A 26,100-nucleotide genomic window follows, 5' to 3' on the forward strand; every position below is an offset into this window, starting at 1 on the left:
GTTAATAGATTAAAAAAAGAAAAGAAGGAAAAGTCTGAACTTCACAAAGTCTTTGCTTCCATTCGGCTTTAAGTAAACGTTGGTCCTTTCTACCTCCGCTCAGTTTGTGCTATTTACTCAGGTGTTTGTTTGTTTATTGAAAAAGTCGTACGATTGATAGACGAGAACCCTCTGTGACTAACCTGTCCTAAAGGTGACGTAACACCCGTCTCTCTGAAGATAAGATAAGCCTTTGTATTTACAGTGTTACAGCAGCAAAGTGCAACGTTACGATAAAGAGCAGATAACAATAAGTTAACAAGTGTAATGAGATAAAACAACACAGACGTGTACAGCATGAATGAGTGAACAAAAGGACCACCTGATGTAATAACATAAGAAGCACTGCACATGTAGATGATGGAGAGTTGCAGCACTCTGTTGGTGCGAGTGTTTGCTGCTGATTGTATCTTCCCTGTAACTTACTCTAACAATGAGGCCGAGTTTTGGCTCTTCTGACGTGTTTGGAATAATGAACATATTTAATTTCTTGGCGTTTGAGAGCTGAAGCTGTGATCCTGCTGCTGAAACCAGATGGAATCATGATGGTGTGTTTTACAGGTCGTCTGCAGGTCATTGAATGGGTCAGTTTCTCAGATTTTGGCCGTGTAGGAACTGAAAACCTTTTAATGACTTGGCTACGAGGGGCGCTGGTTTAGCTCAGTTGGTGGAGCAGGCGCCCCATGTGCAGAGGCCACAGTCCCCGACGCACTGATCACAGGCTCGACTCCCGGTCTGAGATCATTTGGTGCATGTCGTCCCCCCTCTCTCCACGTTTCCTGTCTCTCGTCAGCTGTCCTATCAACAAAGGCAAAAATGGCTCAACCTGAAATGTTGAATATTCACTCCATCCGGCTCGATCCACGATACTTTCATATTACAAAACTAAAAGGTTATGTGAAGTATCCCGTTTCTTACCTTTACTATTACCTGTGATACTTAATGTAATCAGTAATAACTATTGTGTCCTTGACAACAAGTAAAAGGGAGAACGTTCAGGCTTTAACTGGCGCAGCTTTAACCCTGCTTTAGAGACCTGTCTGATTTGTTTTAACATGTTCCCTCATAAATGTCATAAATCAGCTGTTTTTTTATCGTGTGCTTGTGTTTCTCTGTGTTGGCTCTCAGGAGTACCGCCTCCTGGGCCTGGGGTGATGGTCATGCAGCTCAGCGTCCCCAATGGACCACAGCCCTCCCAGAACCCTCCTCTGGTCCAGTGGAACCCATGCAAGTACTACAGCATAGAGCAGAGGCCCAGCAAGCCAGGAGAGCTCTACAAACCTGACAACACTCCACAGGTACACACACACACACGCGCACACACACACACACACACACACACACACACACACACACACACACGAGGGTCTTCCCAATCAGTGTCCAACTTGTTCATGTTTTTATTTGTTGGCCTGTCTGCCCCCTAGTGGTCACCAGGAGGAATGGGACTGCTTGATATATGAGTGCACAGCCTGTGTGTTGTGAGCGATGCAGAGCTGAAAGTGTTATCATGTGCTCGGTCGGGTGTTCATGAGTCACATGACTTTTGTTTTCCCCTCGTGTCCAGGCGAGCACCCAGCTGACGAGTCCCCTGGCCTCCCCGACTCAGTCTCCCACCCCGTCTCCCTCCGGCAGCGTCAGCAGCGTCTGTCCAGGCCTGGGACCATTACCCCTCATTTCCCAGTTTCCCCGGCCAGGAGGACCAGCTCAAGGTACCGATCAAGAAGGGCCGAGGGTCCAATACATGGACTGATATCACACAGCTTCTCCGCTCACATGATTATATACACTCACTTTAATATGTTGCTTATTAATTACACATTAACGTAGAATAACAGCATGCTTTACAATCTGTTTTTAAGTTTTGACCAGCAATAGCAGTCAGACATTCAGATATATGTAACTGCTAAAACCACATCTTCATTTGTTATTATTGTCTATTGCAGTGGTTCCCAACCCGGGGTCTGGGCCCCCCTTAGGGGGGCGCCAAAGATCACTGGGGGTGCGCGAGGCGTTTTTAGATTTGCACATGTTAAATAAAATCATAGAAAAAACTCTTGATCATCAATATATATACATATATACATATATACATATATATATATATATATATATATATATATATTGTCCTCATTCAAATATAGTAGCTGCTCTGTAGGCCACACCTCTGCGATCTACAGGCTGACTGCTGTTAATGTTCGCCAACAAAGATTTGGAATGAATCACTTTATTGTTTTGGTTTACGTGTGTGCGGGCTGGGGGGGCAAGCAAGGGGGGGCAAGCAAGGGGGGCTCCAAGGAAACAAGGTTGAGAGCCACTGGTCTGTTGTTCATGTCTTCCGGACCAGTTACAGGAGGTCCAATTTTACTGGACTGCGACTAACATTTCCCGTTGGTTTAGTGACCTGTGTTACTGACAGTTTGTGCTCTTCCTTACAGCAGTGTCACAACATGCTCACATCTGAGCCATGAGCTCTCAGGAACCATGTGTAGAATTCAGGTTTCAGAGTCTAACCAAGCTAAGCCTGTCGGAGGAGCTGTGGTGGACGTGACAACGAAACAAGAACACAAGTTTACGGGCAGTGTTCGCTTGTGTTTTCAGGGATGCTGAAGAAACAGGCAGAGACGCTCCCTCTGCAGAGATGTGATTACTCACTGACAGAAACAAACTTACTGATGTAATACATTCTGCCCATAGATTTTCATCTTTCCAACACACTGCTCCTTGAGATGTTTTTGTATCAAAACTATTTGAAATGACGGTTAAACTAGAAAATGAAGAACCAGAGTGTCTTTTTAAGGTAACCGGCTCATATACCTGAGGTGCTGTTACAGGTGTGTGCGTGAAGTCTTTCTCTCTCGTGCTCTTTCACCCACTTTAAACAGCAACCTTCACATCACGTCACCTCAGCAGGTTTACATGCCTGGCACTGAGTGTAACCTCGTCTCTGCCCTCTGACTGATATTTACACAACAACAGTACCTGTACTGACAAACAGAGCCAACATGTGGGATCAATGATTTCACAGACAAATACAAACTTGCATCAGTCTGCGTCTGTGATGTTTCACAGTGATGCTGTGGTCGTGAGCTTCATCAGACACATTTCTCATGCAGGTTTTTCTCCTTTATTTTGTGGTTTTAATTTCAGAGACACAAAGTGAAACTAAGAGAGAGTTTGGGATCATGTCTGTCGGGGGATGAAGCTCTAAATAAAAGTCTGATCATGTGAATTCTGACTTCTGCTGTTCAGGTGACGGGCGCTACTCTCTGTTGGGACAGCCTCTCCAGTACAGCCTGTGTCCTCCTCCACTCATGCATGGCCAGTCCTCCTACAGCTCCCATCAGGTCAGTGCTGCTCGACAACCCATCTGCATGTTAAGGTTGTAAGACTGGCTGCTCTTAGTATTAACAACAAACACACACTGACTCTGCTCTGATTGACCGGATACTTCTAAGTAGGTCAAGTAAAGTTAAAATGAGACACCTCCAGGTTTAAGTTCTGTCTGTAGTGTCACGCTGCTGTACGTCACTGTAAGATTGTTTCATTAACAAGGACCACACCATCAGCAGGATACGATTTAATCATTTATTGATGAATGACATTGATGATAACGATGCTCGGACTTGGAGAGGTCGAAGTTTTTGCGGGAGCTTCACTGGGACTCGCTGCAGCACCCGGGCAAACCTCCTCCGGGCCCTACGGAGGGTTAGGGAGGACAGAGAGAACCAGAAGCGGAGCAGGGGCGGGAGAGTGAAAGAGGAGAAAGAGGGTTAGGTTTCAATTTATGGGAATGCCGTAAGAGGTGCGGTCCTGCTCCTGACACCGTGCTGTATTACATCAGTTGTTCAAAACGTCCCCCTGCTTTGTGGTCACGAGATGCTGACGAGGAACAACAACATCAACTTTCCTGTTAGAGCACAAGAAAATCATGATGTGCATTTTGTTCAAGGTGGTAATCTAGATGAAAGTATCAGTTTTTATTCTTTATTAACTCAACTGGATTTTGTTAATGTATTTTAAATAGAAGCCGTTACACACTGAGCTGGTCATCATTTTACCCTCCAACTCACCCCTCTTGTGCCCACTAGTGTTCGTCACAAACGTTCCACTTACCTAAGAACAAGCTGACTGCTTATACCCCCATCTAGTGTCTTGTTGTGAAACTGCATCGTGATATTGAGCTTCGAAATATGTGTTTTTATTTGAACAGGGCCAAGGAGTGATGAAACACGGGGCGCGAGGGAAGAAACAAACACTCAAATCAGCATCGACAGATCTGGGCACGACTGATGTTGGTGAGTTAAGATGCATCATCACACACCTGCACGACATGAATATATGTTACTACATTGTACTGCACGTTTAGTAACACACACACACACACACACACACTTATATTTTTAAAGACCTTTATCTGAAGACTACTCTAAAGTTTCGAGGTGCTCTCTGCTCTCTCGTGTGTGTAGTTCAGGTGTATGTGATGATACAAGAGGGCAGCAGAGTGTTACAAATGAACCTTTGTGGGTTTCTGACATTTTTAGGGCCGAGAAAAGATCTTAATTACCAATGTTTGGTCCGTGTGGTATTCATCCCGCCTCTCCGGCGCTGTGATTGGAGACTGGGCGAATCGTTAGTCACGAGCAAAGCTATAGCATAGAGATTTAAAAACAGTCTAGCAGCAGCCAACCAACGAACACACAGCAAACGTCTCTGAAATAAGTGCCTCTAGTTTCTAAAGATACAGCTGGAGGACTCGTCTTGATGACACTCAGTGTCGCTCTCTGACTCTTCTCGTCTCTTCTTGTCCAGTGGTGAGTCGAGTACTCGAGGTAACGGACCTGCCAGAGGGGATTTCACGTCCGGAAGCTGAGAAGCTCTTCAACCAGCTGTCCATGTGCGGTGCCAAGATCCAGTGGCTGAAGGAGCCCCAGGGAGGCCGAGGAGGAGGCTGTGGCCCCTGTCCTGTTGTGGGGCCAGGAGCCGTCGCCGGGCCCGGGGCCTGCGCGGGAGCTATGGGAGCAAAGGGTGAAGGCAACGACCCGGCTCACCTCTACACAGTAGTGGCAGTGTTCCCCAGCACCATGGCTGCCCAGAGTGCTTCCTTCAAACTTAACAACAGCGGGGCCAGCCTCTTCAAACTGAGGGCCGCCAAAAAGAACTATGACCTGCGTGTGCTGGAGAGAGCCAGTTCTCAGTGAAAGGAAAAGAGAGGGGGAGGAAAGACAGGACGTCACAGAGACAGAAAGAAAGACTCTTGGTGGAGTGGTGGAAGAGGAAGGAGGACTGAGGGGGACTGCTCTTAGTGTACAAGTCAAAAACAAAACAAAAAAAACTTGAGTTCAATGATGTGTCAAATGTATAAAAGGGAAGAAGGTGTGAATCATGAGGTGGCTGGTGTTTGGTTGCAAATCTGATTTTGTTGTTTGTTTTTATTCATTGTTTTTGTTTTGTATTTATAAAGCAGACGAGCACACAAGACACGCAAGCATGTGTTTCACTGATGCTGTGGAATGTGTGCTGCCATTAAAACACATGCAATCCCACACACACACACACACACACACACACACACACACCAGGACACACAAACACACACACACAATGCAGGCAACAGGGTCACGTAGCACATAACAAGAACACACTGGACAGTCGACCTCAGTCAAACCTTTTCCTCCTCTTCCTTCTCCCTTCGCTCTCCAACCCTTCCTCCTTCTCCTCCTCTTTCCGCCGACGCCTCCTCTCCTGTATCAACTCTCCATCACCCAGTCGTCTCTTAATCTCACATATTTATAAATTTTCATACGCACAGTTGCGCAATCTCTCTGCTCCCCCCCCGCCATGCCTCATACTGCCTCCTATCTTCCTCTGCTGCTCCGTCCCTCTCATCTCTCTCTCGCTCTCTCCTCTCTTGCTTTCTGTTTGCCTTACTGCTGTTGTGGGTTTCTGTATTGCGCTGTTTTTTTTCTCAGAAGTTTTTTTTTCTTTTTTTGTTTTTTGGGATTCAATATATTTATATAAGTGATGTAAGGAATAAAAGAAATCTATATATTCAGTGATTTTTCTTTCTTTCCCCTGAGTGACAAAGTTTAGGCCTTCCTTTCTCCTTAACTCCTCCCCTCTTTCTCCCCCTCTCCTCTCCTCCTTCCTGCCCTCTACCTCACTTCTTTGGTCCTCTCCTCTCTCCCACAACTGTCCCACATCCCCCCCACTCCACCCTGACGCCCCATTGTGTTTGCGTTTTTCGTTGACAGCTGTGCAGAACGTATCAGAAGAAGTAGTAAAAGTGCACAATGATTGCATATGTCTACTGTAAATTTTATTTAATCTGTTATTTTTTGTTTGTTTTTAAAAATATAAAAGTCGAGAAAAAATCTATCAAAAACATTCGTGTGTTGTGGTTTCTGTTCGACTCACTGAAGTTTACAGTTTATCTGCATGTATCCAACATCGAACACTTTCTGAAGGATGTTTATATTTTAATAATCATTTTATTTGGTGTTTTATTGGTTAATTTTAATATGATCTGCAGCATCAGAACAGCTGCTGCATGACCTCGTGAGCTTATTGTCTGTTTATCTGTCACGTTGTTATTGAAATAGAAAAGCGTAAACAGTCATCTGACATAATGTGATCGTGCTGTCAGACACACCTGCACCGTACAGGACATCAAGTACCACTGACCAGACGGTCAAAATACATGCAAGTAACATTTGTTTGCGGGGGGGGGGGGGGGGGGGGGGGTAAAGTAGGGGGATTAGAAGCTCATTGTTCGACATCGTCAGAAAGAGCAACTAAAACAGCAGAAGCACTTCCTGAATTTCCCTCGCAGGGTCGTCTTCTCTCTTCTTCAGGCCCTATGAGAGAAAAGGAAATATAGAACCATGGACGTTTAGCGCAGAGAGAACATCACGTACAGTTCATCATGAAGACGTCAGCTGTGGGCAGTTTGAAGCCGACACATTTCATTAAACAACTCGTGGATTTGAGAAGAACTCAGATTCTGCTCAGACGCTCTTAAATGTACCAACAGTAGAAAAGCTGTCGTTCTGTGAGCTCTGAAATCCTTTTGTGTTCTGTCTTGTTTAAACTCGTCGTCCTGTTTAACTTTGATCTCGACGTGTGGTCTAATAGATTTGGCTTCTCAGGTGAGAGCATCCATACCTTTCTGAAGATGTTGCAGGGTCTTTTCCGTGCCCCGTGTCTCGATGACATCAGTTTCGGTAGCAGCTGGGACCAGCTCTTTACCTTCACATCATTTTGAATGCTCCCATTGCCAGAGTCACCGGATTGAGGAGCAGAAAGGAATAACTCCTTGACCAGAGTCCAGGGAAGCGATGGGTAATCTTCTTTTTCCGGAGCAATTACTTTGTTCTCTTTACAAGCTGGACGAGGGGTCGAGCTGCTGAGGATGCAGTGTGAGGATGGGATCTCCATCATCAGAGAACACCAGAAGGATGCAGTTCTCACTACACGAGGAGATGAATTCATGGACGACAGGCTGACAGCCTGCTCCACTTGTTCGCTGGAACTCGGCTCGACCTTTGTCTTCCTCAATTTGCTGAAGAAGCTCCACCGAGTCTTCTTCACTCGGATGGTGTTTCTCTGCATCCTGGCGGGGTTGAGTCTTTGTTTACCCAGGCTCGTGAGAAGGTCTTTCATTATCTGAGTAACTGCTGTTAACACCTCCTTGCACGCCCTGCTTCTTGGGAACTGCCAGCAGGTACCAGCATGGACACTGGAGGATCCTGTATCCAGTGAAGCGTCGATAGTCTTTGAAATAATACATCATATACGCCTCTGCTTAAATCCCTCTTCTGCCTGAGGAAAAGAATCTAAACAACAAATGTCACAATTGTCTGTAGTTGCTGTAGTTTGACTGAGGAAACTAAACAGCCACCCTTCAGTAAGGCAGCTGAAGAATCTCTCGATTATGTTGTAGAAATGATTTGTACCTGGAGCTGACTGACTGCTGCTGCTCCATCCTCCTCTGGGGGCTTCAATGCAGACTTCATTGTCTTGGTAATCTTAGTGCCATTACTGCCTGCAGCAGTTTCTTCTGTCTCGCCAGAATCACAAGACTGCTGTGTACGGACAATCAGACGGGGGTCGTCACTCGGTAGAGGACGTCTCTCTGGGAGTTGAAGATGCTGGTTCCAAGAGGACTGAGCTCAGCACTGCAAAGTCTTCCTGTTCAACAACAGGCTCCACTTCATAAAGATCTTCTGATGGGAAGAGGTTGCATAGGGACGGAGTGGAGGCCTCCTGCGTTGTGACATCGTCATGCTCCACAAACTCTGGTGGGACAGAGCTCAGCTCTGCTTTGTTTGCATCCCTGATCTCCTCACTGGAGCACATAGAAGCTCTGGGAGACGTTTCTTTGGGAGAGCCAGATTTTGAGTCAAGCTCTTCTGACCTGGTGGTTTCTTCCGATTCCTCTTCTTCTGCAGGCCGGGCCTTCGTTTCTGGTTTCCTGCTGAAGCAGCGTTTCCATGCAGACTTCATCTTCCTGTAGATCTTGTCATGTTTGTCTGACGTCTTTGTGCTTGAAGGTTGATGAACATGTTCTTGCCCCGATGGTTCTGGTGTTGATTCCAAGTCTTTCTCTATGAATTGTTTCTCCTTCGTGTTCAGCGAACACTTTGTGGAGTCCAAAAAAACTTTCTAAATTCTGCTCCAACTTTTGGTTGGTGTATCAAACATCTGAGGAGACTTGTGTATGATCATCAGCCATGGAGCGTTCCTCAGCCTCCCACCTGGGGACGGACGGCATCAGCTCGTCGATATTGGCTGCCGCCCGATCAAGGGTCTCGGAAACGAGCATGCTGGCACAATCGGAGGCCACTGATGTGGTTGAGGAAGCAGGAGAGGCCGTCTCCTGGCTGCCTGCTGGCCGTCCCTGCTGGTGTGTCCCGATGCTGCCAGTGTGGATGGATCCAATGGACTGTTTGAGATTCGTATTCTGTTAAAAACTGTAAGATACAACGATTCCTGCTGTTGACACGCGCACCTTTTAAACAGTGTATTATATAATGATGACAGGTGGATCAACAGGCCTGCTGGAGGGCGTGTGGGAGTTACTGCAGCCCCTCCAGTGGTGAGAGGAGGATTTAACATGACACTGGTCAAAGTTTAAACACAAAACTACAGAACAAGTAGGTTCAGAATTTAACTGAAGTGAAAGTCGAGAGGATTTACCAACATAATGTACTGACTGGTGAAAGGGAACGCACACAACGATCTCCAGTCAGGATCCAGCAAACCATTCACACACAGCGACAACCTGATGGTCAAACGTCGGCGTGGATCGTGGATCAATGAGTTTTTAAACCTGTTCGTATGTTGTGAGCTTTCACAGAGTGACTGTAGAGCTGTAAGACTGATGGAGTGCAACACAAGTGCTCCAAAAACTGTCTTTAAAGTTGTGTAAGTTCAGCACCTTGAAACTGTCCCCGTGTACAGAACTGAAACGCATGGACACAGGTGATTGAATGTTACCTGTGTGTGTTGAGGCGTCTCCCGATCCTCTCTGTGTGTCTTGTACAAAGTTTCATCTAAAAGCAAACAAACAACAAAGTCAACTCTAGTAAATGTAGTGATGTGCTCTATTTAAACTGATACAGGAGTTTTTACTGAACTATTAAATGTGTAAATTTATCTGATAACAGGTCATGAATCTCAGGAGGATTTAAATTTGTTCAGAGATAAATAAAAACATGTGCAGTAACGTACGAACATGTGTTCACATGTGCTCACATGTGTTCACATGTGCTCACAGCTTTTACAAGTATACATTATAATGACCCATTCATGTTCTTTATAACTGCTACATGTGATTTTAATATATCTCTGTTTATTATGTACAGTATATATGTGTATATACATATGTAAACCATTGAGTTCTGACTGAGTATTGATACCAGTGAGAACAAAGACAGATTTGTTTCTCTGTGTAGCATGAACTCACGGAAACACTCGTGTTAACGAGTTATTGTCAGGTAATAATTCAGGTTAAGTTAGTCGTTGTTTGCGGCTCTCAGACAGAAACATGATGCACGTTAATGCTGTGTAGGCAGCAGAGGGGCAGACGGGACGTAGCCTGCTGGAGATGGACAGTGCAGACCAACACACTCTGATTGAAATACAATAGATGTAAATAAATAAAACCATAAATGTAGAAATGTTTTTTTTATAGTAATACGTCCATTCCCCACGTGTACACATCTCATCACTGCAGACACTTTTCTTTACAACGTTTGTTCAAGAAACAGTTCAGTTAGACGAATCATTCAGCTCTCTGCGCTTTTATTCAGCGCACAAATAAATAAACTTGTGTTTTATATTCACCCACAAAAGAAACATGCAGATTGAAGTCCTCTCAGATGGATCAAAGGAACGTTCTCATGTTGTGCCCAAAACTTAAACATCAGCCTGACTGTTAAAAATCATCTTCACAAACTGAACGTAAAACAATCCAGACAGCCGACCGCTGAGCCTTCGTGTCTGCTGCTCAGAGTCGGTGAGAAACACTGAACGATGTCTGTTCGATCCACCTCAGAGACACGTTCATGAACGTTCGTGTCTTTGAGCTTCTATCAGTCAGAGTGAGGAACAGCGAGCAGAGCACTTTTTTATTACTCAGCTGGGGGAGCTGCTCAGCTTTTAAAGCGCTCAGCTGTCCCCAACAGTCACATTAATGCACACACACACACACACACACCCAGGGCTGGGCCGGGTGGGCCTGCTGGCATTACTCATCCCAACTGTCCCACCTGTTGGAGCCTCATTTGGAAAGTTGAGCATGTACAGGACCGAACGTAACGGGACTGCCAGTAAAGAAGGAGTGAGAGGAGGTTTGAAGCTGCAGGGACGCGTCCGGAGGAACATCGGAGAGGAGGTGGTGAAAGAGAAGGAGCGGAGGCAAAGGTCAGTGTCCAGCTTTACATGACGGAGTCTGAATCTGCTCCATCACAACATTTTTTATTCAGTTTTCTAAACCTTTACTAACACGTGCAGGACGCTTGTGTGTTTCCTCTGCGTGTCCTGAACATGTTTCTAACATTTAAACAGCCTGAGGAGGAAGGAGGCCCCGTGTTCGCCTCAGCACGACACACTCAGCACCCACAGCCACCTTAGAGAGACCTGGAGGGGTAAACCTTCACTACACCACATCTGTCCTGTTGATCATTGTTATTGTTAGCTGCAGAGGTTTTCAGAGGACACCTGAAGTGATGCTCACCTGTTCTGTGTCTACAGTGACACCTGCTGGTCCAGACGCTGAGTATCTGAAGGAACAATGGCTCATTATGACTCGTAAGTTCAGACGTTCTTTATCACTGATGGACAAATGACAGAGAAATGTTTCTGAGACTCTTCTTCCCGTTACATTCGTGATTTTATCGGGCTGAAGAATCTGAAACATCAGAAAATAATCTTGAATAAAAAAGAAAAGTAAAGTTACAGAAAGAAACTTAAAAAGCTCAGAGACACCTTGAACGTGCCGTCTGAGGCGGCCACAGACCACCAGGTACTACTGCTCTGTCACATTCCAACACTGGCTTCCTGATGTGACCTTTGCTCTCTGATGATGACAGGTTGGATGACAAGGACTCGTTGGATATTCATGACAACCCGCCTCTCCCTGATAACGTGCTGAAGGAGGAGGACAACACGGTGAGCTGTGTTCACACACCTGACTTAATACTACGACACAGTGCAGTAACATCAGCCTTCTCTATACACAGAAGATGTAGATGCTGATGTGTATCAGAGAAATAACAAAGATCATGTAGAGCTACGTTATCTTTAACAGACAGTGGACATGCTTCACACGTGTCTGCTGCAGGTATCTAACAAGTCATACACCTGCAGAAGAGACATGTCCTCCTCAGACACGTCTACAACATGTCAACATACCAACATGCTAACAGAGATCTCACATCACTTGTGTATCTGCCAGCGTGTGTATCAGTAAGTGAGCTGTGAGTCGGCCGTCTGTCGCCTGTTCAGGTGCTGAATAGAGTCACAGAGTGAGCTGCTGTGCAGTGTGTGAACCGTGCCCGTATTATCAGGTTATTGTGTGTAAATCCTCAGCCTGACGGACACAGCACACCTCTAATCCTGCCAGTCTGTCAGGCGCCCCTCTCAGTGTGTGTGTGTGTGTGTGTGACATCCTCATGGCTCTGTTGGACCAGACTGCAGTATATTTAGGAGCAGCAATGTCGAGCTTTGTTACATCCAGGAGGGAATTCTGTTGGTCTCCACTAATGGCTATTTTAAGATCTGAGCCTCTCAGTCAATCCCACCTGGGGTTTGTGTGTGTGCGTGTGTGTGTGTATCTGTCTGTTCGTTCTAATCTGTGTGTGTGTGTGTGTGTGTGTGCATACAGAAACAGCACATAAACTCCTGCTGTCAGGCAGAATGACTCCCTAAGCTTCACAAACAGACACACAGTGGTCTTAACTTTACATGCTGCAGTGTGTGTGAACCAATGACTGTATATAAAGATGGACGACGCGTCTCCATCTGCTCCCATTGTACAAAAGTGAAGCCCAAAAAGCCCCCGAGGTGGGCGCTGCCATCTTACGATGGTGACGTCATACGGAGCCAGAGCTGCGCAGTAGAGATCGGCGGGTGGGGTCGGCCATAGCCACTTCCGCTAACCCAAACACACACTTAACTTAAACAGCAAGGATCCCGCACGCCGGCGTGTTTAACAGCAGAACAGCTTCTTGTGCTGGTCTGAGGTTAAAGGTCACAGGTATGGAAACTTCAATGACTGTAGTGATTGTTTTAGTTACGTCTCCTCTCGCTGTTCGTCCTCCGCTCTGCTCACCCGGAACTGATCGGCTGCAGGAGCCGGATTTGTCAACAGAGCTGTCAATCATCATTTTGACAGCATCAAATAACTAATTAAAAATAAACTTGTCAGAAAAATGAACACTTGGACATAAATCAGCAGGATAAGAACTGACTATAATGACAGAAACCATGTTTGAGGAAAATGTATTTGCTGTGTATTTTGATTTTATAGTTTGACTCATGTCCCATCTGTTAACATGGAGGAGGCGGGCTTTATGAGCTATACTGCAGCCAGTCAGCAGGGGGCGACAGAGAGGGTTTGGCTTCAGTGTTAGACAGCTGTCACGTCGGCCATCTTTTTATACAGTCTGTGGTGTGAACATTAGAAAGTCTCCATATGAGTCAGACGTTGGTGGTTCAGTATTAATAGAATCATTGTCGTATAAATCTGTCAGGCTGTGGGTCATGCAGGATACTGGGACTTCCTGGTTAACCCTTTAGACCCCTTAAACCTTAGATACTTAAAGATGAGGTCACGAACCGGATCAAAAACACGACCTTGTAACGTTGAGAATTTCATTTGAAAACCTTTTCATAGTTTGGCGTCGTCACAGTTTTATATCTGAAATGTTATTTGAGGGTTTCAGTGCAAGTTGTTGTAGAACGCTCTGAACGTCACTTTAGTTCATCATTAACGACGAGTTGTGTTTTTACAAAGGAAAGAAACTTAATTGTAGATTTCTATTTTGGAGCGTTAAATATAAGCAATTCATACAACCCCAGAACTGACTCAGTGAGGAAGCTTTGTTCCTTTTCTTTAAGTTAACTGCAGCTCATCCTTTATCACCATCCTTTCTACTTCACCTGTCTCCAGGTATATTTCATCTACGATGAGGAGGTGGAGGAGGAGGAAAGAGAGGAAGCACCTCCTCCTGAACCAGTCAAACCAGTGAACGACAGACCTCACAAGTTCAAGGACCACTACTGCAAGAAACCAAAGTTCTGTGACGTCTGCGCACGCATGATAGTTTGTACGTGGGCCTCGTCTCTGATCCCCGAAGACCCGAGTGCATCTCTGAACACGTGATGACTCTGCTTCGTTCTCTCCTCAGTGAACAACAAGTTTGCACTGAGATGTAAGAACTGCAAAACCAGCATCCACCACCAGTGTCAGTCCTACGTCGAGTTCCAGAAGTGTTTCGGCAAAATTGTGAGTTTAATGCTACGAAATTAAACTGAAATATGCAGCTCGGGTATTTTTAAAAGATGCTTATTGTACCTGCTCCTGTCGTCTCCTCTCGTCTCCTCTCGTCTCCTCTCGTCCCCTCTCGTGTCCTCTCGTCTCCTCTTCTCTCCCGTCGTCTCCTCTCATCCCCTCTCGTCTCCTCTCGTCCCCTCTCGTCTCCTCTCGTCTCCCCTCGTCTCCTCTCGTCCCCTCTCGTGTCCTCTCGTCTCCTCTTCTCTCCCGTCGTCTCCTCTCATCCCCTCTCGTCTCCTCTCGTCCCCTCTCGTCCCCTCTCGTCTCCCCTCGTCTACCGTCGTCTCCTCTTCTCTCCTCTCGTCCCCTCCCGTCCCCTCTCGTCTCCTCTTCTCTCCTCTCGTCCCCTCTCGTCTCCTCTCGTCTCCTCTCGTCCCCTCTCGTCCCCTCTTGTCTCCCCTCGTCTCCTCTCGTCCCCTCTCGTCTCCTCTTCTCTCCTCTCGTCCCCTCTCGTCCCCTCTCGTCCCCTCTCGTCTCCTCTCGTCTCCTCTCGTCCCCTCTCGTCTCCTCTCGTATCCTCTCGTCCCCTCTTGTCTCCCCTCGTCTCCTCTCGTCCCCTCTCGTCTCCTCTCGTCTCCTCTCGTCCCCTCTCGTCCCCTCTCGTCTCCCCTCGTCTCCTCTCGTCCCCTCTCGTCTCCTCTTCTCTCCTCTCGTCCCCTCTCGTCCCCTCTCGTCTCCTCTCGTCCCCTCTCGTCTCCTCTCCTCTCCTCTCGTCCCCTCTCGTCTCCTCTCGTATCCTCTCGTCCCCTCTTGTCTCCCCTCGTCTCCTCTCGTCCCCTCTCGTCTCCTCTCGTCTCCTCTCGTCCCCTCTCGTCCCCTCTTGTCTCCCCTCGTCTCCTCTCGTCCCCTCTCGTCTCCTCTTCTCTCTTCTCGTCCCCTCTCGTCCCCTCTCGTCTCCTCTCGTCCCCTCTCGTCTCCTCTCGTATCCTCTCGTCTCCTCTCCTGCTTTAGCCTCCAGGCTTCAGGCGAGCGTACAGCTCTCCTCTCTACAGCAGTCAGCAGAATGCCACCGTCTCCCAGCTGCTGCCCTTCTGTGAGTCCAGACTGTAACATGTGAAACTTTCAGGTTATAATCTTGTCATGAAAAAAGCATAAATGTTCCTGACTCATCTCTCTGAACATTTCTGTCTGTTTCTCAGTTCAAGTCATGTTTCTGTTCTCTCGTACAAAAGCGACTTAATGACTTTGTTACGGTTAAAGATCAGGTGTTTAAAGATCAGGTGTTTAATGATCAGGTGTTTAATGATCAGGTGTTTAAAGATCAGGTGTTTAATGATCAGGTGTTTAAAGATCAGGTGTTTAAAGATCCGGGGAATGATCAGGTGTTTAAAGATCAGGTGTTTAAGATCAGGTGTTTAAGATCAGGTGTTTAAAGATCAGGTGTTTAAGATCAGGTGTTTAAGATCAGGTGTTTAAAGATCAGGTGTTTAAGATCAGGTGTTTAAAGATCAGGTGTTTAAAGATCCGGGGAATGATCAGGTGTTTAAAGATCAGGTGTTTAAAGATCAGGTGTTTAAGATCAGGTGTTTAATGATCAGGTGTTTAATGATCAGGTGTTTAAAGATCAGGTGTTTAAAGATCAGGTGTTTAAAGATCAGGTGTTTAAGATCAGGTGTTTAAAGATCAGGTGTTTAAGATCAGGTGTTTAAGATCAGGTGTTTAAAGATCCGGGGAATGATCAGGTGTTTAAAGATCAGGTGTTTAATGATCAGGTGTTTAAAGATCAGGTGTTTAAAGATCAGGTGTTTAAAGATCAGGTGTTTAATGATCAGGTGTTTAAAGATCAGGTGTTTAATGATCAGGTGTTTAAAGATCAGGTGTTTAAAGATCAGGTGTTTAATGATCAGGTGTTTAAAGATCAGGTGTTTAATGATCAGGTGTTTAAAGATCAGGTGTTTAAAGATCAGGTGTTTAAGATCAGGTGTTTAAGATCAGGTGTTTAAGATCAGGTGTTTAAAGATCAGGTGTTTAAGATCAGGTGTTTAAAGATCAGGTGTTTAAGATCAGGTGTTTAAAGATCAGGTGTTTAAAGATCAGGTGTTTAAAGATCAGGTGTTTAAGATCAGGTGTTTAATGATCAGGTGTTTAATGATCAGGTGTTTAAAGATCAGGTGTTTAAGATCAGGTGTTTAAGATCAGGTGTTTAAAGATCCGGGGAATGATCAGGTGTTTAAAGATCAGGTGTTTAATGATCAGGTGTTTAAAGATCAGGTGTTTAAAGATCAGGTGTTTAAAGATCAGGTGTTTAATGATCAGGTGTTTAAAGATCAGGTGTTTAATGATCAGGTGTTTAAAGATCAGGTGTTTAAAGATCAGGTGTTTAATGATCAGGTGTTTAAAGATCAGGTGTTTAATGATCAGGTGTTTAAAGATCAGGTGTTTAAAGATCAGGTGTTTAATGATCAGGTGTTTAAGATCAGGTGTTTAAAGATCAGGTGTTTAAGATCAGGTGTTTAAAGATCAGGTGTTTAAGATCAGGTGTTTAAAGATCAGGTGTTTAAAGATCAGGTGTTTAATGATCAGGTGTTTAAGATCAGGTGTTTAATGATCAGGTGTTTAAAGATCAGGTGTTTAAAGATCAGGTGTTTAAAGATCAGGTGTTTAATGATCAGGTGTTTAAAGATCAGGTGTTTAAAGATCAGGTGTTTAAGATCAGGTGTTTAAAGATCAGGTGTTTAAAGATCAGGTGTTTAAAGATCAGGTGTTTAAAGATCCGGGGAATGATCAGGTGTTTAAAGATCAGGTGTTTAAGATCAGGTGTTTAAAGATCAGGTGTTTAAAGATCAGGTGTTTAATGATTAGGTGTTTAAAGATCAGGTGTTTAATGATCAGGTGTTTAAGATCAGGTGTTTAAAGATCAGGTGTTTAAAGATCAGGTGTTTAAGATCAGGTGTTTAAAGATCAGGTGTTTAAAGATCAGGTGTTTAAGATCAGGTGTTTAAAGATCAGGTGTTTAAAGATCAGGTGTTTAAGATCAGGTGTTTAAAGATCAGGTGTTTAAAGATCAGGTGTTTAAAGATCAGGTGTTTAAGATCAGGTGTTTAAAGATCAGGTGTTTAAGATCAGGTGTTTAAAGATCAGGTGTTTAAGATCAGGTGTTTAAAGATCAGGTGTTTAAGATCAGGTGTTTAATGATCAGGTGTTTAAAGATCCGGGGAATGATCAGGTGTTTAAAGATCAGGTGTTTAAAGATCAGGTGTTTAAGATCAGGTGTTTAAAGATCAGGTGTTTAAGATCAGGTGTTTAAAGATCAGGTGTTTAAGATCAGGTGTTTAATGATCAGGTGTTTAAAGATCAGGTGTTTAAAGATCAGGTGTTTAAGATCAGGTGTTTAAAGATCAGGTGTTTAAAGATCAGGTGTTTAAAGATCAGGTGTTTAAGATCAGGTGTTTAAAGATCAGGTGTTTAAGATCAGGTGTTTAATGATCAGGTGTTTAAAGATCAGGTGTTTAAAGATCAGGTGTTTAAGATCAGGTGTTTAAAGATCAGGTGTTTAAAGATCAGGTGTTTAAGATCAGGTGTTTAAAGATCAGGTGTTTAAAGATCAGGTGTTTAAGATCAGGTGTTTAAAGATCAGGTGTTTAAAGATCAGGTGTTTAAGATCAGGTGTTTAAAGATCAGGTGTTTAAGATCAGGTGTTTAAAGATCAGGTGTTTAAGATCAGGTGTTTAATGATCAGGTGTTTAAAGATCCGGGGAATGATCAGGTGTTTAAAGATCAGGTGTTTAAAGATCAGGTGTTTAAGATCAGGTTTTTAAAGATCAGGTGTTTAAGATCAGGTGTTTAAAGATCAGGTGTTTAAAGATCAGGTGTTTAATGATCAGGTGTTTAAAGATCAGGTGTTTAAAGATCAGGTGTTTAAAGATCAGGTGTTTAAAGATCCGGGGAATGATCAGGTGTTTAAAGATCAGGTGTTTAAGATCAGGTGTTTAAAGATCAGGTGTTTAAAGATCAGGTGTTTAAGATCAGGTGTTTAAAGATCAGGTGTTTAAGATCAGGTGTTTAAAGATCAGGTGTTTAAAGATCAGGTGTTTAAGATCAGGTGTTTAAAGATCAGGTGTTTAAAGATCAGGTGTTTAAAGATCAGGTGTTTAAGATCAGGTGTTTAAAGATCAGGTGTTTAATGATCCGGGGAATGATCAGGTGTTTAAAGATCAGGTGTTTAAAGATCAGGTGTTTAAGATCAGGTGTTTAAAGATCAGGTGTTTAAGATCAGGTGTTTAAGATCAGGTGTTTAAAGATCAGGTGTTTAAAGATCAGGTGTTTAAGATCAGGTGTTTAAGATCAGGTGTTTAAAGATCAGGTGTTTAAGATCAGGTGTTTAAAGATCAGGTGTTTAAGATCAGGTGTTTAAAGATCAGGTGTTTAAAGATCAGGTGTTTAAGATCAGGTGTTTAAGATCAGGTGTTTAAAGATCAGGTGTTTAAGATCAGGTGTTTAAGATCAGGTGTTTAAAGATCAGGTGTTTAAGATCAGGTGTTTAAGATCAGGTGTTTAAAGATCAGGTGTTTAAGATCAGGTGTTTAAAGATCAGGTGTTTAAGATCAGGTGTTTAAAGATCAGGTGTTTAAGATCAGGTGTTTAAAGATCAGGTGTTTAATGATCAGGTGTTTAAGATCAGGTGTTTAAAGATCCGGGGAATGATCAGGTGTTTAAAGATCAGGTGTTTAAGATCAGGTGTTTAAGATCAGGTGTTTAAAGATCAGGTGTTTAAGATCAGGTGTTTAAGATCAGGTGTTTAAAGATCAGGTGTTTAAGATCAGGTGTTTAAAGATCAGGTGTTTAAGATCAGGTGTTTAAGATCAGGTGTTTAAAGATCAGGTGTTTAAGATCAGGTGTTTAAAGATCAGGTGTTTAAGATCAGGTGTTTAAGATCCTCACAGAGACAGAGTTATTATCCGTCCTGCTTTTCGGTCAGTTAAACTGAAGTTGATCAGATTTTATCGTCTTGTTTGAACCAGTTTACTTTCTCACTTCTGATGTTTTCTCTGTTTACTGACCGATGACGTTTGATTGACAGCGCAGTCGAACCGCACCGACCCCGTGTTTGAAACTCTGCGTATCGGCGTCATCATGGCCAACAAGGAGCGTAAGAAAGGCTCCGAGGACAAGAAGACTGTGAGTGTGAATGATTACTCTGTTTGTGCACACGGTAAAACACGTCCATGTTTTAAAGCCTTGTGGAGGTCGCCCCCTTTGAGCCAGAGTGCAGACTGAGCTGAACCCTCGCTCAGTGTGACAGAGTCGTCTCAGCAGGTGTTCTTTCTGCAGCTCGTGGTTTTTACTCACCTTCTCCTTTATTTGTTCCTCTTTAAATCTCTTTGTTGTTTAATCTGATTCTGGAAGCAGCCGTCGGCTCTGAGAACGAGTCAGTAAACGCATCGCTGTTTTCTCCTAATTGTTCAGATGATGATGATGATGATGGAGGACGATGAGTCACAGCCCAAACAGGAGGACGAAGGAGGTGAAGGAGGTACATGCATGATGCAGGAGCTTGTCAAGGCTAGTAATATAACAATGGGACATCCTGACTGACAGCTGCTTTAACCCCACCGAGGTCACTGTTAGATTGAAATGTTGCTTTGGAACGACGTAACAGCAAATATACTTTAAGGGTGATTTAACATCTAAAGATGAACTTCCTGTTTTTGACTGTGTTGTTTGTCAGCAAACACAGAAGGAGACAAAAGAGGAGACAAGGCTCCGGCTGACGACAAGGTACGAGACACATCCTCTGATACTAAAGACAGGAGTTGAAACAACGATAGTCCTGTAGTGACTGGTGATACGAGTCGGCGTGTTTGTGTTCGTCAGAGTAAAAAGCTTCAGCCGGGGAAGATCGGCGTGTTCAGTCAGTCTCACTACTACCTGGCTCTGTACCGCTTCAAAGCCATCGAGAAGGACGACCTGGATGTTCAGTAAGAGCAGCGACTCCGAGTGACTCTTCCTGTCTGACTTACACTTTGAGCCCCCTCTTAAAAAGACTTCTGCCCTGTTTGTCCCGCAGCGCCGGCGACCGCATCACAGTGATCGACGACTCCAACGAGGAATGGTGGAGGGTGAGTCCTACATGTGTTTTATATGTCACAAAGCTTACACTGATGTCAAGGTCACTGCCTGCTCCCCAAAGGTCAGCAAATATCACAGACAGCAGATGGCTTCAGGACCAATGAAGCAGATTTGGGTCATAATTGTGTTCTGGGATTTTTGCCATTAGTTGATTACATCAGAGCGGTTACGCTGCGGGGAAGGTCTGACACCGTTAAGCTGCTTCTCTCCACCAGGGGAAGATCGGCGAGAGGACAGGCTTCATACCTGCAAACTACATCATCCGAGTGAGAGCAGGAGAGAGGGTCTACAAGGTGACACGCTCCTTTGTCGGCAACAGAGAGATGGGCCAGATCACCCTGAAGAAAGACCAGGTTCACACACACACACACACACACACACACACACACACACATCTCCACACTGAAGGCCAGCACACGTCATGTTGACATGCAGCGACACATGCAGCTCTGATTTACGTTCAGCCTGTAACCTTTAAACTTGTTTAACCTGACAGCTGTTTAAACTTCGCCCTCGTCATGTGCACGCTTTGCTGCATGTCTTTGTTACCTGTCACCCGGTCTAAAGAATGTACGTCCTCCACAGTATCCCCACACCGACATAAACAGGACTAATGGAAGCGTGTGTGTTTCCTGTCCTCAGATTGTGGTGAAGAAAGGAGAGGAGGTAAACGGCTACCTGAAGGTCAGCACAGGCCGGAAGCTCGGCTTCTTTCCCGCCAACCTGCTGCAGGAGATCTGAGCAGCAGCCGGCGCCTCCGTGCTTCAGCCAGATCCGGTCTCAGATTTCTTTCCTGCTGGAGCCAACCCGCTCGGTTTTGGTCCAAAGCAGCAACAACACTTGAAACTTTTTTATTGTATGTAAACCTGACAAAATGCAGAGCGCAGAGGTTTGTGTTAAACGACAGAATAAAGTACGAGGGTTGGCTTCATGTAGCTTCACTGTAGTTTATGTCAGATAAAAACACGCACACATTCATTGATCATGAGGACTGCACAGGACACAGGTCAGCTTCACTGATTACATTTCATCAGTAGTCTGAATTTTATCCCAAAGCTTTAAGTGTTAAATCAATCAGTCAAGCAATCAATCATTTTTTATTTGTATAGCACCAAATCATAACCAAAGTTATTATCAGAATTATCTTAGTGCCTGTTAACCCGGTGTTCTGATCACAGAGACGTCTGAGGAGGGAAGGAGCTGTAACATGTGAGCGCCTCTTTATGTCTGAAAACAAGAGAAAAGGACAAAAAGCGTTTACCTTAGGTCCTCCCTCCACACGCTGGAACAACTCACTGATGTTTGGCTTCCACACACTTTCCCCCCAGGCCGGTAATGATCAAACCTGTCACCTGTCAAGCTTTAATATACAATAATAATAATAATAAAATGTCAACATATCAGTAATAACATGGTCATAATCTGGTAATAGTTTGATAACAAAGAGGTTAAAGTGAAGTAAAAGCATGTGATAACCAAAGTAATAACTAGGTGTGTGTTTGATTCTAATAGAATATACATATACATATACATATATATACATATATATATATATATATATATATATATACACACATATATATATATGTGTGTATATATATGTATATTACAGTGTAATAATAATGAGAAACTATATATAAACACAGAAGCAAAAACTAGAGTAAAAGTTTTGTAATATTTTAGTGACAAACTGATACCTACTTTATATAATATATAATCAGTGTGATATCTGCATTGAACATGGTGTGTGATTAATGGTAACACACTGTTACCTGGAAACACTTGTTTCTTTGTTCCGTTGTTTCTGTGCGATAATCAGTCAGAGCTGTAAGGTTTCATCTTTCCATCACTTACACTCAAGGCAGAGTGGGAAACCATCGTTTCTTATACAAACATTGTGTGTTTCTTTGTACGGACTTGTGATGTGTGTGTGTGTGTGCGTGTGCGTGCGCGTGTGCGTGTGTGATTGTGTGTGCGTGTGCGTGTGTGTGTGTGTGTGTGCGCGTGCGCGTGTGTGTGTGTGCGTGTGCGTGTGCGCGTGTGCGTGTGCGTGTGTGTGTGCGTGTGCGTGTGCGTGTGCGTGTGCGTGTGCGTGTGCGTGTGTGTGTGCGTGTGTGATTGTGTGTGTGATTGTGTGTGTGTGCGTGTGTGTGTGCGTGTGTATGCGTGTGTGTGTGTGTGCGTGTGCGTGTGCGTGTGCGTGTGTGCGTGTGTGTGTGCGTGTGTGTGTGCGTGTGCGTGTGCGTGTGCGTGTGCGTGTGCGTGTGTGTGTGTGTGTGTGTGCATAAAGTGTCCAAAAAAAAAAGTGGAGGATCTGTGAGGAGCCACTGAATTTGTTATCACTCAGTTATTAGTGTCGAGTGGGAGACTGCTTTTATTCCCTCACATTTCAGGGGGAACAAATGAGGGATTCAAATGAGACGGAGGCATTTCAGAACTTCAAACGGAGGCAGAGTTATTTTCTGTAGCTGCCCTGAGTGCTGCGTAATTAACCAAAGGAAGCAGCGAGGGGACGGGCTGCTATGTGGAGGGGACGCTCAGAGATCAGGCATGCAGGGAATGGCATCCTGCACGTCCAAGAGACAGGCTGTCAGTGAGCCTGAATGACACCACGATGATTTCAGTCTTCACTTCACACATCATTTCCCCCTGATTTCCTGCCTTGATTGTCTTTAACACAATAAAACTGAACTTTAATAATTGTCCTCGTAACAATTCGTTCCTGTTTGTGTCTTATTCTCCCTGGTTTCATTTTCTTTCTCACGTCTCCCTCAATGTCCGTGTTCAGATGCAGATGATGAGTTTCCTGGTCACGCCTCCTTCCTCCTCTGTTGTCTGTCAGAGGAGAGGAGCCGCGTGGCCCGAGCAGGTAGCGCCGCCAGGCTTCAGCAGTCGTCTGATTGGACAACAGAGCACCCCTTCAGACACGGGTCACTTCTTCCCGGGAAACAGCCTCTGCTTCATGCCGCTCTGGACCGAGAGACCGCTTGGAGGATATCACAGCTGCCATGTTGTCATCGCCGACCTTTTGACCCCTGCCACTCCACAGAGGCAGGATGGAAGAGGGTTGCCAAAATGTTTGTGGATGTCTGTGGGTGGATGAGCCTATATGTGTGTGTGTGTGTGTGTGTGTGTGTGGCTGTATATATGTGAGAGGGCAAAGGCATAGAGGGGGTGACGGCTTGAAGCTGCAGCAAAGAATGTGTTCAAGAAAATTTCATTTTCACTGGAGACGCCAACAAAGACAAACCTGGAGAGGTCATTTTAAATCAGACAACAGACACAGATCTCACTGCAGGAAACTATTTATCATTTATAAATTATCTATCAGGGTCGTGGGGGGCTGGAGCCTATCCCAGCTGTCATTGGGTGAGAGGTGGGGTTACACCTGGACTGATCACCTGTCAATCACAGGGCTGACAACCGGACAATACATGCATGAGAACATGCAAACTCCGCACAGAAAGGCCCACTACGTCTGAACTGGGATTCGAACCAGCAGAAGATGTTGCCCCTTTAGTGGACAAAATCAACTCTTGTTAAAATCATGAATTAATCAGTTTTCATGAAACCAAGTTTTTTTTAAATAACATGTTGGACTGTCAGGGCTGTATGTTCGTATGTTCCCCGCACTGTTTGTCCCTTTTGGCTCTCTGTTGTGTCTTTCCAGCTCTCTCCAGGTGACTGCTGAACGAGGTTCACCTGCTCTTAGGTGCTTAAAAACCCCAGACATGACATCTGAAGACTGCGGTTCTGCCTCTCAGCAGGGATGTTGTTGTTGTGTTAGCCCATAGGGCCGCCTCGGGGTGGGGCGTGACAGGACACAGAGCTCCATTAGTTAGGGTCTCTACACTGCTTTGACCTCTGCTGGAAAGATGTTTGAACACTTAAAGAGATATTATTACTTATTACACTATTTCAGGACATGCAAAATGCATTAATCTTTCCAAAATGTTTAACAAACTTCATCACTTGGTGCAACAGGTGTGCAATGTGTGGTCTGGTACTTTTAAAACCAGCAAGGTATCATCAAAAGGAGTGAAAGAAATAGAATAAAGACTTGCTGAGTTACAAAGAGCTTCAGTGAGACGAGGTAAACATGTAATGATAGTTTCACCCAGCAGAGGTCCCTGTTGGACCAGAAACCGAGCACAACAACTGACATTCTCCCTGAATCTGCTGAACACGCCACACGGTGTGTGCACAGTGTGAATAACAGTAAAGCCGGTGAGCTTGGAAGAGGCAGGAAATATATTGTTTTTGATGTACTTGGTCATGTGGTCGTGTTTCTGTGCAATGCTGCTGGAGTGATTCAACTGGTCTTTAAAAATGCTCAGATTTAAATCAAAGCAATCACATGCAAACACTTCAGAATCAATAATTAGTTTTAGATGAGTGATCAGTTACAGTTCAACGTTCCACAATCCTCCTCTCCTTACACTGTTTGATGCTGCTCATTAGCATCAAAATATAACAGGACTGAACGTGTTACCTGCCTCTCCTGCACGAGTTCACTCAGCATTACATTGATGAAAAGTAATGCAGATTTGTGAGGTGTCAGACTGACTCAAACTGCACTTATGGATGTGCAGGGAGTAACACATGGCTTTTTAAGAGTGCAGCCTCTGCATCATCTCATTGACCCTCCATATTCAGAAACACATTTAGCATCCAGTCGAAGAGAAAATCCATCTTCCCTTCGCCTGGCCGCTGAGAAATGTAGCAATGTGTGAGGAAAAATAATAACATAAAGCTATATTAGAGATCCTCTTTGCCTTGCAGAGAAGGTATTGATTTGTAGAGAAATGTTTCAGAAAGCGTCTTCCACGGGCCACTGCAAACGCTGCTTCTTCTCCTCACAGCTCAAAAACAACATTTGAGGCCTTTCACGAAGCTTTGGGACCGGGTTTATTTTTAGAAATGTGTTACTCTCTTGCTCTCTGTCTGTCTTTGTTTTTGTGACGTGTGTGAGTGTGCGTTCAGGAGCGTGAATGTGTATCAAATCTCATATTTCCTGCCAAAACCTCTGAAGCGTTAGATTAAAGCCCTGACATGATTCTTTTAATAACTGTTGCAGAATAACACCTCCTTTATTTCCATCTAGTTTCCAGTGAGGCGCCAAAATTCAATTATCTAATCTGATCTGGACAATTATTAATCTCCATTGCTCATATTTTCAAAATGACTTTGCCATCTTGTGTGTTACAAAGGATGGCTTTTTTAAGTGGAAATGTAATGAGGTATGGTGATGGTTGGTGATAGGCTCAGTGCAGGGGTCAGGGTTACAGGTTAGACAGGCAGGTATAGAGACAGTTAAAAGTGAAGGTGTTTATATGCACTAACTGACAAAAAGAGACCGCAGGGGACGACTGTGGCAAAATACTCTGTTACTGCAGTACAGTACATAAATGTCTATTTGTGTGTGTTTACTGCTCGTCTGTCCATCCATCTGTGTGCGCAGACGGAGACCAGGACAGAGAGACAGCAAGTGCTGGTGCTCTGTGTGATTTCATGATTGTGTGACAATAAATTAAAGATGGTGATGACACATGCACCGACACAGAGAGAATGACAAGTTTACCAATGACTCCTGAGGCCCAGAAAGAGAGAGAGAGAGAGAGAGAGAGAGAGAAGAGAGAGGGAGAAAAGGCTGGAGAGAAGGCTGCAGGGTTGGAACCAATTAGGCCAAGAGAGGCTCCCTCCACCTGCACTGCTTGGCCCCCGAGGGAGAGCCCCAGTGACAAGATGAGGGATCATCATCATTACCATTATTTATTTGCTAAGCAGAGGCCGACTCTGGGGCCAATCCTAATAGGATTCCCAAATTACAATGAGCGACTTGTTTTTGGGGCACAGAGGATGCTCGAGGAGGAGGGGAGGGTTAACGTGTGGATAAAAGCAGGCATACATTTCGAAACATCAGCAGCAAATAC

At 44.6% G+C, this 26,100-nt stretch overlaps 2 protein-coding genes across 11 annotated transcripts in view; both read left to right on the plus strand.

Annotated features, from left to right (window-relative positions):
- LOC138605394 (R3H domain-containing protein 2) overlaps positions 1-6,417 on the plus strand; it is a 57,966-nt gene extending 51,549 nt beyond the window's left edge. For all 10 annotated transcript variants that reach the window (XM_069677602.1, XM_069677609.1, XM_069677605.1 and 7 more), the window contains 5 exons: positions 1,168-1,337; positions 1,607-1,751; positions 3,292-3,386; positions 4,253-4,337; positions 4,852-6,417. In XM_069677602.1, the coding sequence (XP_069533703.1) occupies positions 1,168-1,337; positions 1,607-1,751; positions 3,292-3,386; positions 4,253-4,337; positions 4,852-5,240 (884 nt within the window). In that variant the 3' untranslated portion in view covers positions 5,241-6,417. The remainder of the gene's footprint in view (positions 1-1,167; positions 1,338-1,606; positions 1,752-3,291; positions 3,387-4,252; positions 4,338-4,851) is intronic.
- A 4,752-nt stretch (positions 6,418-11,169) lies between these two features.
- LOC138606412 (SH3 and cysteine-rich domain-containing protein 3-like) lies at positions 11,170-20,908 on the plus strand. The gene is made up of 14 exons (XM_069678882.1): positions 11,170-11,189; positions 11,296-11,352; positions 11,634-11,712; positions 13,715-13,871; positions 13,953-14,050; positions 15,050-15,089; positions 18,210-18,241; positions 19,124-19,216; positions 19,505-19,571; positions 19,767-19,816; positions 19,913-20,016; positions 20,106-20,157; positions 20,383-20,520; positions 20,810-20,908. The coding sequence occupies exons 2-14, from the start codon at positions 11,336-11,338 to the stop codon at positions 20,906-20,908; spliced, it is 1,026 nt and encodes a 341-aa protein (XP_069534983.1). The 5' UTR covers positions 11,170-11,189; positions 11,296-11,335.
- The last annotated feature ends 5,192 nt before the right edge of the window (positions 20,909-26,100 follow it).

This window comes from Semicossyphus pulcher, unplaced genomic scaffold (assembly GCF_022749685.1).
Source record: "Semicossyphus pulcher isolate SPU_LCO1_2020_fin unplaced genomic scaffold, fSemPul1.0.p SCAF_3, whole genome shotgun sequence".
NCBI classification, from domain to species: domain Eukaryota; kingdom Metazoa; phylum Chordata; class Actinopteri; order Labriformes; family Labridae; genus Semicossyphus; species Semicossyphus pulcher.